Source organism: Ipomoea triloba, chromosome 7, assembly GCF_003576645.1.
Source record: "Ipomoea triloba cultivar NCNSP0323 chromosome 7, ASM357664v1".
In the NCBI taxonomy this organism is placed as follows: Eukaryota; Viridiplantae; Streptophyta; class Magnoliopsida; order Solanales; family Convolvulaceae; genus Ipomoea; species Ipomoea triloba.
In genome coordinates this window covers 3774072-3789039 of record NC_044922.1, presented here as the reverse complement: position 1 = coordinate 3789039, position 14968 = coordinate 3774072, and the positions used below count along the sequence as shown (strand labels likewise).

General features: G+C 32.1%; 1 protein-coding gene across 1 annotated transcript; it reads right to left on the bottom strand.

Moving 5' to 3' along the window:
• Positions 1-2050: 2050 nt before the first annotated feature.
• Positions 2051-6663, bottom strand: LOC116025022. The gene is made up of 2 exons (XM_031266074.1): positions 6420-6663; positions 2051-2711 (listed from the first exon to the last, which is right to left on the bottom strand). Exons 1-2 carry the CDS (start codon positions 6585-6587, stop codon positions 2154-2156), a joined length of 726 nt encoding a protein of 241 aa, XP_031121934.1. The 5' UTR covers positions 6588-6663; the 3' UTR covers positions 2051-2153.
• Between the last annotated feature and the right edge of the window lie 8305 nt (positions 6664-14968).

Here is a 14968-nt window from a genome sequence, read left to right as displayed (position 1 = left end):
ATGTCAAAGGTTTTAGTTTATGTTTATTTAACGGATTTGTATCATGTACCACTACCTACCCAAAACACCCTAGATCTAATAGGTAGGTGTCTTTAAAATAGATGTTGAATGTATTGTCTGAGTAACGTATTCATCACTCCATATAATACATGTTTTCACATTAACGAATTGAAATTGATGAGACTCTTTAGTATGATGTTCGCGGCCAACTACTTCGAGAATAAAACCTAGTGGAGTACGTTGCGTGTTTTGCGTTGAAGGTCTTAGTTCATGTTATTTAACAAATTAAATTTATAATGAGGGTGTTTGGCAATAAACTGTTAATTAGTTGATAGTTGATAATTGATTGATTTAATTGATAGTTGATAGCTGACTATGTTATAAAAATGTTTGTTAAATTAAATGTTTACTCTTAACTCATTATATATAAAATGACATATAAGGGCATAAGCATATTGTGCTATTTACTTAACTCTTAAAGTATTTTTGTAATTTATTTTTATCGTTGTTTTATTACTTATTATTATTAACTATTATTTTTTGTTTTATTATTAATATTATTATAATTATAAAGAAATATTTTGTAGTTAATAATAATTCAATAATAAAAATGTTTATTTTACAACTATTTATAACATGTTTTCATACGTTGTATAATTTTTTTCTTTATCAACATTTTGAAATGCAATTTTTTAAATAAAAGTAATCAAACAATCATTCCATTAAATTATCTTTCATTTAATTGAACAATTCTAATATTGTATACTTTACAATCTTCAATTCATTGTTGATGAGTGAAACTTGTAACTGCTACTACTCGAGGATGTGCAATGAGTAAACTTCGCTCCTATGTAATAATTTGCAAACCATACAGGAAAGCTAGATAAACCACACAAGCTAGAAAGACTTTGTGTGACATGCTCGATTGAATTTTTTTTTTAATTACCAGCTAGTCAAGAGGTGAAGATTAAGAGAAGAAAATAATGTTGAATTCTTAAATTAAAAAAAAAAAAAGAAAAAAAAAAGAAGAAAAAAGATATAACACCACCCCACTTTAAATAAGCTAAGATTTACATACATATGCTAAAAGTAAAAGAAATTCTTTATAACATGATTGCATGCTTAGTTGCGTCCATACAAGAAATTGTCGATTGTGCAGATCAGACTGAGTACATATGATGTGTGGAACATCATAAAATATAACAAGGTGCACCTATATATAATAATTTATTTATTTATTTTTTCTACTTTTTAACTATAATATAATGGGCGAGATAATGACGGCGGAGATGTTTTTGTCGCGGAAGCGGTCAAGCAGTATGTGGTCTTCCAACGTCATAAAAATAGCAAATTCTTATATTATGATTGGCCATTGGCAAATTATTGTGTGCATTTTGGTTGTGTGGACCACAGTTTAAAACGACGTCGTTAAATTTTATGAGTTAAAATAATATACATTATTAGTTAGAATAATGTACTTTATGTATTAGAATAATGAAACTTATGAGGTAAGGTGTACTTTATAAACTAGAATGATGTACATTATTCATTAGATGGATTCTCCAAATTCTAAAAAAAATGGATAAAAATTTTATTATTTTATTTTTAATTTGGAAATATGGTTTTAGTAAACAAGTCATGGGTTCGATTCTTATATATCCATACTCTCTTGGTCGAGCATATATCCATACTCTCTTGGTCGAGCATGTCACGCATGACCTTCCTAATTTGATTTCTGGCCAGGCTATTACATAGATTGAGTCAATACACACCATCAGACTAGAGCTTTCAAAATGGGCCAGCAGGACATACCAAAAAATTCTACTCTTTGGCGGGCGTAGGTTTTGCCCGCCCTGCCCTGCCCCGCCCCTAGGCCGTGGGCTAGGCGGCCCCCGCCACCCAATCTTTGTTTGTGTGTTTTTTTTTCTCGTGTTCTTAAGTTGTTAGTTTGTTGGGGGTGGACAAAGCTCGTTTTGACGGCTCTACATCATCCAGTGACTACGGATTTCGCTTTTCAATCTCTCTCGAAAAAAAAAAAAAAGAAAACAAATTGGGTCTAGAATAATAAAGCTAGTATTGTTGATCAATAATTGGTAACCAATTATATGTTCAAATGCCATCCATTTATATGTTATTTCTCCCCATATTATTAATTACACTGCTAAAACCCCATTCCCAATCTCATGATCATGATCATGAAAATGGCCCAACTTCCCCCCCTTAGGCTGGGCGAAAACAAAGTCAAGGTTATAAAGCACAGGCACCATAGTAACATAACACAAGAGCACAAGAACCGGGCCAACAATCCAAAGCAACATCGGAATCGCCGCATAGAACAGCCTATTCCCCACAACGTTGAGCGCGAAGCTCCTCTCTAACAGCTCGACAACGTAGTCGGGGCCCACCACGCCGAGGTTGTCGGGCGGGCAGTTGATGAGGAAGTTGACCTGGTTGGTGAAGCGGATGGAGAGGGAATGGCTGACGAAGGAGAAGAGGAAGATGATTAGGAGGGTGACGTACTTGAGCGCCACCATGAACTCGCCGTGGGCGCCGTACACGGCGTCGTTCAGCGGCTTCTTGACGCTGTAGGTGCTGCTAATCACGGCGGCCAGGCCGGAGGAGAGGAGGATGCAGGTGGTGGCCATTAGGGTTGACCCCATTATCATGTTTCGGAGGGTTTGGACCGCCAATATGTTTTTCTTCTCATTGTCCTGCATAAATAATTTAAATTAATTGGCCAGGAATTGTGGTTAGTGGCACAAAATTGCTCTCCCATATCGGAGGTTTTGGGTTCGAGGTTTAATGAATGCGGTATTGACCATTGTAACAAATCAGAGCGGCTAATCTGCTATCACATAATTTTGATCAAATGTTGTATGTGGGTAATTTTTCAATTTTCGAGCACCCAAAAATGGTTAAAAATTGAGGGTTTTTGGTCAAATTCGAGTTCTGACCACTTTTAGGATCTGTAAAATTGCTTATTGGTTTGAACTGGTTATCTATGGACATACATCCTAGACTGGTTTACTTCATTTTAGTCATTTTTTTTAACTAAAATTACAAGGCAAGATATATTCGATGTACAATGACTCCGAATTTTCTTCGTTTCTCAAAAATTGCTTCTCACTTTTACTGGCCACTAGTACTGGACAATATTTTTGGCTGGTGGTCAAAACATTTGGTGAACAAACATGAGTCCTAACTTTCCAACGGTGGTCAAAAAGTTAAATTTTTTTTTTACCATAATTATCAACAAATTTTGAATGATATTAATTTAACTAGCTAATTAATTGGATTTTCAACAAAAAAAAAAAAAGCTAATTAATTGGATTAAATTTTAATTTCACTAAGATATTTTATAATTTAATTCAATTCCTGTTTTCTTGTTGCATCCTACTCATTTTCAATTCTAACAAGTAACACTAGTTCATAATAACTTAACCACTATATACTGTCCACACACGTTGCAACCTTAATTTGGTACGGTGTAAATCAAAGAGCAAAATGATTGCTTGTGACATGGTTTCCATAGTTTTCCATGCATGGTTTGTAGAGACGTATTGGATTATATTGCATAATGGCCAAAATGGAAAGAATAACATATATAGAAAGAGATGGGCAAATTATCCCATAGACCCTGCATGATCTATATTGCAAGGTGTAAAGTCGGAGTCATAAATTTCGATCACTAGGAGAGAATTTTTTTTTTAAAAGAAAACTTTAAAATGTGAAAATGATATTTATAATAAAATATAAAATGATTAGAATAAATGGGTTTATAAATGAATTTTCTCATTTGAATACAAATATATGATAATTGATCAATTATAAATTATACAAATAAAATTTAATATAACGTTTTCATCGAAAACCACTAAACAGCAACAACCAACCTAAAAAAATGGCCAAAAGACATTCTTAAGTACCTTATCTATCTACCCACTCTATAGTATAGTGGGATACACATAAAACAGGTTGTTCAAAGGTGTAAGTCATTAAGAACTTGATTAAGTAATCATTTCTTTAGTTGACAATTTAAAATTCATAAACTATTCCCTTCTTCCTTTTCTATTTCCCCTTCCTTTTTATCTTATAATTTATCTTCTTTTTAAAAAAATATTTTTAATTGTTGTCGGGAATATATTTTACCCGCAACCACTAATTAAAGTGAACATGCCCACTAGGTAAACCCCATTATTGTATAACAACCCACTTTCAAATTACACATAAAAAACATGTGCAACGGACTCGACTAAAAAGATATTGGCAAAAACCAAACACGTGGCCATACAAGTATGAAAATCATGCATACTTCATCTGAATGCCCACCTCTCATAGGACTTTCACTCCTCAGAATGCGATATTGACTCGTTGAGTCAGTAAGTTGAAAAAGTATATATGGACAGATATTACATGTAACCGGGTCAATAATACTAAAAAAAAACTTAACAAATTAAGTGTCCCCCCAAGTGCCCATCAGTCACTCTACCCCCCAACTATTAACCTCAACTGGACTTGGCCCTCTAGGCCTCCGCACAACAATAAGAATGATACACAATTTTATTAAAAACTAAACTATTTACATACAACTACTCCTTTGCTTACATACAACATCAGAAAATGAGATATGCCTATTCCCGTGTGGAAGATTGCACCTAGGAATATATGATAAAATATTGACAGCTGTAGTGTGATAGTTTCGCCCTCTTATGAGGGTGTCTCATTGTGGGCACCGCGGGATCATCCTCTCACATAAGGAGATGCTGAGTCATTGTGATTTAATTTTTTTACAGCCCTTTGAGGTGTGACGTGGAGGCTTTGGAGCGGAAAATTTTACTTTTCACACCCAAAGAAAATGAGATATACCTAATTACATAATCTATGATAATTAACATTAACTACCACTCGTAAGCAATGACAGATAATCTATACACAAGTAATTAGACCAAACACGTTTTAAAATTTTTGTCAACCCAACAAGATGTTCACTTTAATTTGAGTGTGTTACAATTTTCTATAGTTTGTACTTTCTTGAATTTAATGTTTTTCCCTTGTGCTCATTTTAAGTGTGATTGGGTTTCCTAGCTTTCTGGTTTAGTTGCCATAATAAGTAGAGTTGAAACAAGACACCCACACTCAACTTCTATGCACGTTACACATGTACACTTTCATTCCCAACAGAAAACGGAGACAAAGAATTGATGACCAAAGAGACCTAGGATAGAAGAAAACATAAATAAAATATCAATTTTAGAAAATTATAGTTGTTAAGATTGCCACATTTTGCAATGTTTAATACTTTTGGGTATTTTCAATCACAGATATATACCAATATATAAATTTTAAAATCTACTCGAAAGAGGTGGCTAAGTGACAAAACATGATTTTTAGACCAGAAAATTGCGTGTTCAGTTCTTGTTAATATTCTCTTGGTTGGATTTATTGTACAAGATTTTTTAGTACGGTTTACCTCATGTGTGTTTGTGAGCGTGGGCACCAAAATATTTTTTAGAGAAATTTTAAGTTGTGTTCATGCGATCAAATTTGTTGACATTCGAGATTACTTACCTAGAATGAGGTTTTTGGTTAAGACATCATTTCATGCATTTTATGTATATAAAAAATTGTAGTTTTTTAAGGTAAATTTATTTAGTGGATCAAATGAATTCCTTGTTGAATCAAATAAGGCAGGAAATACATCGGATCAAATAACACTATGTTCGGCGTATAAGTTATAAATCAATCCAAATTGATTATTAGATAATTGATTGAGTAATCACACGATAGAATTGTTCATTGATCTTTTTATTTGAGTCCATCTATGAGCAATTTAAGTTGGTCATTGGGGTTATAATTGTTATACGAAAATTCATTTCAACAAAACTTTAATGAGTTAATTTCATTTTTGGTTCTAGCAAGTTTTATAGGTGACAGTCCATTTTAGTTATTCTTTTTCAAAACATCAATTTTTAATTGATCCTAGTATTATTGTGGTATGACCATTTTGGTCCTCCATAAAAAAAAAAGTTTAAATTTCGTCAAATACAAGAGCATTTCAGTCTTCAATTTTGATTTTTTTTAAAGTAAACATAAAAAAAATAACATGTCAACTTACTTTGTATAAAAAACGATCAAAATGTCCTTGTATTTAACGACATTTTAATGATTTTCTCAATGGAGGACTAAAAATGGTCATGCAACAATAAAAAAATAACTAAAAATGGATTGACACATATAAATCTAAGACAGACAAAAAATGGAATTAACGTATCCACTTCAGACGCGGCAAAACTCCACGAGAAAACAAGCACAAATCGCTGTGTGCTAATTAACTACTACATATATACCAGATGAAAATGCAGAAAATGAATGCAAATTAAAGAATTGAAGAAATTAAAAATGGCGGCGCGTGATAATACCTTCATGATGGCGGAGACCCATAGGCGGCGGCCGGCGGCGTTGGTTCCGATGATGGTTGTGAGGGGCTGAGTGCGAACCTTGTGCCATAACCAAGCATGATACCCCAAGCATATCAAGAACCCCAATGGAACCAAAACAGCATCCAAATAAGATTTCTTCCATTCCATATTCTTGATTTGATTATATTGCCTCTGATCTGTACCTACACCAAACGTGGCCTTAAATTTGCGTCTTGTGTATGGTTATGGCAATGCAAATATGAGTGGAGAAAGCACTATATATAGAGGAAACGTACAACGTGAGGGGAAAGATCGGAGGATATTCTTTTTGGGTGGCGCAAACCTACACTCATTATCTAAGACTCTAGGAGTGTGCATTAAGTAAATTTCATTCATCTATGTATAACCGAAAAGTAAGTTACATTTTAGAAAAACCCAGAGCGATGAGCTCAATTAAGAGAGCATTGATAAAAAAAAATTATACTCGTTAGCTTCTGGTACAAGAATCATGCTCTACATACTTAGCCGCTTTTTTCAACCTTTCAAGGCATTTTCTTTTCTCATAGTGCATTCATATTATTTTTTGAAAGCAAAATAACTCAAATCTTAGATTAAAGAACTCAAAAAGACAGGAGTACATCATAATCACTCAGAGTGAGATAGTCCAGCTCCTTCAGATTTGACTTTTGACAACCTGGGTATTAGTTCTGCGAATGTATAAAACACACTATGTATAAACCGATTATGTACCTATAAGTAAACTGAAGGTGCATGATATATAATTGTAATATGTACATTATTTATTAACTAAATATAGATAATTTGTTAATTATAAATACATAATTTAAACTGAATCTACTATGTGCATGGTAGACCGTGAGAATGTAACAATTGCTTTATAGTGGAAAGAAGAAAAAGAAAACTATATCCTCGTAATGGCCTATTTTGTGGGCTACTTTAAATAATAAAATTTTTCCGTGTGATGACGTACAAGATGGTATCATAATTAATGTTCTTGGTACTAAAAAATAAATGAGTAATGTAAATCACGTTTCAGATCTATCTCCGTTCTCATGAAAAAACTCATTTACCACTTAAACTATTATTTTGAGTTATTAATTAGTATTGCATTAATGGTTAAAAGAAAATTGGGCTTGTTTATGGTGATAATTAAATTACCAATACTCACCATATTATATTAGATATTTCGGTTATTATGCCATGGACTCAAGCCCACCTTGCAAGGTGGATCAAGGTCAATGTTCATAATTTGAACTCTATGTTCATAATTTTTAAACTCTGTATTCAATAGTATAACACAATTTTTGAATCTATATAACAAAATTGTGAATATAGAGTTCAAAAACTGTGAATATTGAGTAATATAATTTTGTATGTTGAGATTTAAAATTATGAATATAAAATTCTAAAATTGTGAACATAGACCTGGGTCCACCATGCAAGGCGGACCCGTGTCCATAGCATAATTTGCCTAGAGGCGGACCCGTGTCCATAGCATAATTTGCCTAGATATTTAGATATATGAAAATGTAGTTTGAGCCATCACAGTTAAGTTAATTGGACAATTAACTTAGTAATCACAAGATTTTAATTTTAATTTTTCATAAAAGTTATCTAATGAAATGAAAAAGTTTTACGGTGCATTTTATAGCATCAGATCAACTAAGTTAAGAATAAAATGGGACCCCTTCATCCACCTAATCATTTAGTCTAAATAACTCTCAATCACAATTCGATGATAATATCATATATAAGACTTGGTGATTTGTAAGTAGCCTTTTAAAATAGTCTAACTCTTATAAGCTTCTCGTTGTTCACAGCTCAAATCCATTACACAATTAAATATTAATCACGTATAAATTGAGAGATAAACAAAGCATGCATTGGGTAATAAATAAAAGAAGCTAAGCGGCGTAAAGCAATGGCACTATTCCACTTTCGTAATAAAACTAATATATAGTGTGCACATTTTTCCCATTTTCTTTTTCTTTGTGAGTTAAGTAAAGTCCAAGTATAATTCTAATTAATGAACGTCCATAATGAGATAAATCAATTTAAGTTGCTCATATTTAATCGGTTCAAATTGGAAAAGACAACAAACAACTCTCCCAGAGAGTTAAATTTAAGAATTGAACCTTATGGATATTATTAAGTCAACAATCTAAAATACTTAAAATATGATTGCCCACTAAATGCAACTTGTTCCAATTAGGAGTTGTGTCTATTAGAATCGTTTTATTCTTATTTATTGTGACCTTGTTTGGTAAAATAGTTAGCCTATCAAACAATTTTAACTTATTTGTCCACTATTAGCTGTTTGACTTAATTAAAAAAATCAATATAAGTATTTGGTTAATCAATTTTTTATAACTCCAAAATGCTAAAATGCAAAAAGTTGCTCAAGACAACTTTTTCAATTAACTTTTTTTAAGAAAACAAATTATACCAAACAACTATTAGCTAACAACTAATTTACCAAACACCTTTATACAATCAGCTAATGTTATCAACTAGTAATACCCTTTAACCTAATCAGCTAACACCTATCAACTAACAATCATTTACCAAACAGGGTCAATTAGGAGTTGTGTCAATTAGGACCGTTTTATTCGTATTTATTGTATGTTTAATTTGTAGAAATTAGATTTAATTATATTGTTGTATGAGAATCAAACTCCACCCACTGAACAATTAAATTACAATGCATATGGATACAATTGGGAGGTGGGAGGGGGCTAAACTTAGACATTGGCCCCAGGTGTGTAAAGGGGACCAAATCTAGTCTCATACATGGTTGGCATTGATTCATCCTTCGTCTTTTATCCTAGGTTAATTTAATTTTAAAGCTGAACAGTACAATTAAATTACAATAATGCACATGAATAAGTACAATTAGGAGGTAGGAGGTGGGAGGGGGCTAAACTTAGACATGGGTCCCAAATGTGTAAAGTCGACCAAATCTAGTCTCATACATGATTGATCTTGATTTAGCCTTCGCCTTTTATCTCATATTAATTTACTTATAAATTGATTTATAGTCACCTCTAATTCTTAAGATTTATATTTGAGCTAGTACCATTGAATTGAAGCACGTTATTGATATTTTGGTCTTCATTTGTGGTACATTATTTATTTATTTATCTTTTTTCATGTATCTAAGTCTAATTCCTAGCCTCTTTATTTATTATTTATTGTGATTAATTTCTAGTTAATTGCTATTGGTACAAAAGCTACTCGTAGTACCAACTACGATACGTACCAAATGAAGCGAGAAATTCTTTTCCAGGGTGACCAAGCTCTAGCTATAGTTATGCCAAATTTTTTGTGGTGCAGCAACCTTTCGGTAGGCATGCATCCGAAAAGTGCTAATTTAACACCTCCGGAAAGTTGAAAGTAATTAGCACCTCCGTAAGAGGCTTAAGGTAATTAAAATAGCACTGAGAGGTGCTATATGATGAGCAGACTTCTTGATCATTCACGTTTTGAATGTACGGACTTTTCGGCTACTCATGTTTTGAAACATGTTATTAATGGTCGGTATGAATTAATTGTAGTTAATTTTGTTAATCGAAAATATTATTATGATAATAAGTATAACCGTTTCAAACGTTATAATCAAGATTATTAAATTATATTTATTGTGCCATTGAATGCTAAATTTTAATAATCCTCTATATAAACCCTTGATGCTGGGTAGAATTTTCATACTACGAAAATCAATTTTCACTTCTAAATCGATTGCCTTCTCTCTAAAACTGTCTGCCAGTATATTCTAAAAGTAGAGCTATCAAAATGGGCCGGTGGGGGTGGGGCCCGCCATATGACGGGGGTAGACTTTATATGGGCCTAAGGGACCGCACACGGGCCTTGGCAGGGCCCGCTAAATTTAAAAAGTTTTAAATTTAAATAAATATTAATATAAAAAGTTAATAAGTTTATACTAAAATAATTTGGATTGTTTAAAGATTTATTAATACATTTGTAATTTGTTAAACACAATAATAACTAATATAGTAATAAGTCCTAATAAAGAATCAAATACATAATTTGTTAATCTCTAAGTCAATAACAAATAACTTATATAATCTACTAATTAATAATACATTTTTCAATATAAATAAATAAATATATATATATACACACACACACTAATATTAATAACGTATACATACTAGGCGGGCCGCCAAAGCAACCATTTTGGTGGGCGAGCTAAAAGTTCAATTCCGCTAAAATACGGGTCATAAAATTCAAAGCCTAATGCACCTTTTTGACAGGCAAAACAGACTAGCCCGATAGACTAGTTTAAGCACAATTTGACGACTCTATCCAAAAACTTGCGTTTGAGTGCTTGAACTATATTATTGTTAATAAAATAGAATTTGGTTCAAATGAAAACATATCAATGCCCCCATGTGTGGTAATAATTATGGATTGAATGCACGTTTTTAAAAAAATGATTAAAAGGTACTAGGAAAAGAAAATGTATAACTTCACAACATAGCTAAGCGGGTCATCCAACCCAAAATAATTTATAAGTTTTTCTTTTGTTAACAGTCGCAAAGTACTAGTATATAAACATTTTGGATCTATAGGTCAATAGAGATACACGATTTACCATAGTGAGAAGAAAACGTAACCAAATGCATCAGTAATGCAAAATCTAGCTAGTATATTTATCAATTTTTTTTTGAAGAATACGTTATTGTTTCACGGAGTCCATGGAATAAATAATCTTGCTCCAAATTATATGCATTCGGTTACTATTTGAGACTATACATTAGATAAATCTGTCTTTATGTAATAACTCACAAATCCTATAAAAAAAGGTAATACTGTTGGCATTAACTTTAATTAATGGAGAAGGGTGCAGCTAGTGTGAGATTTTTTTTCTCCTAATCAATTCTATACCTCATATTTATAAGCTAAGCTTCAAATTAAAGTCTTTGATGAATTGATTACCCTAGAGGCCTAACATAATTCCAAGAGGGATTCATACGTATATATAGATAATATTAAACAAAAAAAAAGGGACTGTGATAGAATAATATTCCATTATTATTAATAATATTCGTCAAAGAAAAAAAGAATCCATGCAAGAAAGTATGGAGAGCTAATATTAGTCAAAGAAAGGAGTCCATGTAAGAAAATAGAGAAAAATACGGGAAGTTGCAACTGCCAAGAAATGACTTTATAAAAGGACCCGGGATTAAATAAACGATCTTAGGCTCATTTAATTTTCAATCCCAAAGAATGTCTTCTAAGTACTTTTCTCCCTTTTTCACTCCATGGACATGGCTACCTAAGTATATGTGTTCGTGATTTTTATCGTATTGATTTTCACATTAAATCTTGTGTCCTACTTATTTATTATTTACCTGCAAATACTTTATCACCTTATGTCATTCGTTTTTATTTATGGAGAAATCTATTTTCTCCATCAGATTGAAACATGCATGGTTTTAACTTTGAAACACAAAAGGCAGAAATCACTGATTTTTTTTTTCTTTTGGGATCAACCAAGCCAAAGAACCTATTATGGTGTTGTGGTAGCTAGTACATATGCATGATTAAACTTGGTTAGTAAGCCATTAATGGAGTTTAAATGAATGAAGGAGATGAAGTGGAAAAGAAGAAAATGGGTTATGGAAGTTGCATTTTTTTTTTAAATACTTGGGTGATCCCAAGCTTTGCCGGACTAATCCTAAGTTCACAGGATCTTGTCCCTAAAGCTATTGTAGAGGTAAATTGCGAGTTGCAGCCCACCAGACCCTAACACACATATAGGATCTAATCCACATCTTCCATCATCTTAATCCTTTTTTGCATTCATGTTTCCAAGGATTCGAACTCCCACATTGCCGTTTTCAATCGTAACATCAAGTCAGACGACAAACCACTACACTATGTCTTGACTCTATAAGGGCAAAAGTTACCTTTCTTGCACGGAGAGAGGCTAGGTGGGAGGTGTTTAGAAAGTACCGTCCCATCCTTTGTCTTATGAGCATCCATATTAGTTGCGGTTTTTGAGGAGTTTTTGCATGTATGATTAGGAAAGAGAATATGGAAGGAAATGAAAAAAAAAAAAACAAAAACATAATTTTCAGCAAAAAAAATAATGAAAAAAACATAATTTTCAGAAAAAAATAATAATAAAGAGATTTACGCGCCCTTTGGGTGTATGCAGTACACGACTACACGAGCCCTCTAGGCTCCCAACTTGTGCTCAACACGCATAGCCCTCCCCTTTTTTTAAAAAAAAATTATTTCTCTCTTCTCTGGGCCTCACAAAAAATCAATTTTACTGCACAATTGATGTCATCCAAAAAACCAACAAAAAACCATTGGTATAGATGCTACATGTGAAAGTTAGGCAAACTAATCTTTTTGCATATCAACCGTTCCATCCTGTCTTATATTCCTTATACATGTGAAAGTTAGGTAAAATAGGAAAATTACTCCTTTTTGCATAGCAAATGGAATTTAATGAGATTCTTAGCCAAATTTTACAAATAGATAATGTTTTTTAACAAAAACAACATTTTAAGTAGTTATTTTGTGGTATATGCACCAACACCCGCGTCCAATAGTAGATAATGTTTTTTTTTATAACAAAAATAACATTTTAATTAGTTATTTTTTTTAATTAGTTATTTTGTGATATAAATATTTATGGGGTTTACTTCTTATTTGAGTTGGGTCCATGTGTATTCAGGTTCTTCGAAGTGAAACAAAACAAATTGTTATATTGTACATTCAAAACAGATAAATGTGTGAAAGAGAAATTGATTATCAAATAGACCTATTTGAATTGGCAAAAATAGAGATGAGAAAGATTGGAAGAAGTCTTTGTTCCACATTAGAAAGAGATGTGACTTTACACTCGTATATATACAACTTTCTTTTCGAAAACACTTGAATTATTGTATAGTATAATGACTTTTTCTCATTTGAAAATCTATGAACAAGAGTGCCCTAGACTCGAGTTTAGACAGCGAATAGGCAGCTTTACTATTACTGATATTTCTGAAAATGCAAGCATTCAGAATCAGAATTTATTAAGTGAACAAGATTCTCACAGCAAATGCTACCATCCAAGCAATAGATTGTGGTGCATAAATAGCAGAGTTATCATCATATAAACATTTTAACAAACAAGAATAATCACCAATATATTTTTGAACATATTCATTATAGTTGAAAAACCTAACATAGAATAATACATTTCTAACAAACTTTTCATTTCATTTAAGCTCAGAGTTGGATCAAGAATTACTACTAAACCATAAATATAAGGAATATCAATAAAATATGATAAAGATTTAGAAATCATATGAGCATGATTGAGCTTGGGTCTAAGAGGGTCTTGGCTCAGCTCCGAACCTAGGCCCCAAGCCTCAACTCACAAGGACCACGGCCAACCCATTATATGTGGTCCCATCCTAGGCCTAGGTCCTAGAAAATCTCAGGCTCAAGCACTTATTTTTCCGAGTTGATTCGAATTTGGTTTGATCATGAATTGACTTGTGGCCACTTCTATTTTTCGACTTATTTTCTTGTCATTCAGTAAATCTTTAATTTTGTATAATTTTAAAACAAAAATATAAAAATAAGCCCAATCCAAATAGGAACCAAGAAAATCTAAAAAAGGTAGCTAATGTGATTTGAAGGTAGCAGTGGGAGCAGAGTGAGATACCAAAGCAGAGAAATAAGTGGCCGAATAATGGCCAACAAGCAACCATTTTGTTTGTTGCATGCTTGGCATGAGAAGCTTAATTACATGCATGAAACCAACAATATTTGACATGCCATAAACACAAAAAAAAAAAATATCTCGCACGCACATACCATACATATGGAGACATGGAGTGTATGTGCAATTTTATATTTTTCTAATTTCAATTCTCATAATTGATTGCTTACCATTATATAAAAAGGCAAATTATATTATGAACTGAGTTCATGTTATATTATGGATCCAAGTTCATAAAAATAATATTATTGTAAGTTTATTTTTAAAAAAATTATAAAAATAATATTCCAAGCTCAGCTCATAAACATGACACAATAATTTTTATATATATGAGCAGCTAATAAATACATTACCGAATAAATTCAAAGGGCACAATTTAGACTGAATCTGATTTAGACTTATTGTAGTGATCATCGGGAAAAACTAAATGTTGTATGCAAAAAGTGAAATAAAATAAATAAACATGAACAAAATACTTAACAAACACATTAGCCCAACAAAATTTTCTCTTTAACTAGTGGTATTAGTAGACTTTCTAATTTCATTAAAAAAATATATATTGAACTTATTATTAATTTAACAATTTTCATAAAAAGATATCTCTTTAACTTATTTTGAAACTCGCAATCAAAGCAAACTCAAAAAAAGCTCAGTCTTGTCTTGTTAGCAATCACAGGGTATGTATAGAGTTTGAATCCACCAAGAAACAAAAAAATGGATGTATGGATTTAGCATTATTGTGAACACTAGTATACAAACATTTAAAAAATGTTAACTA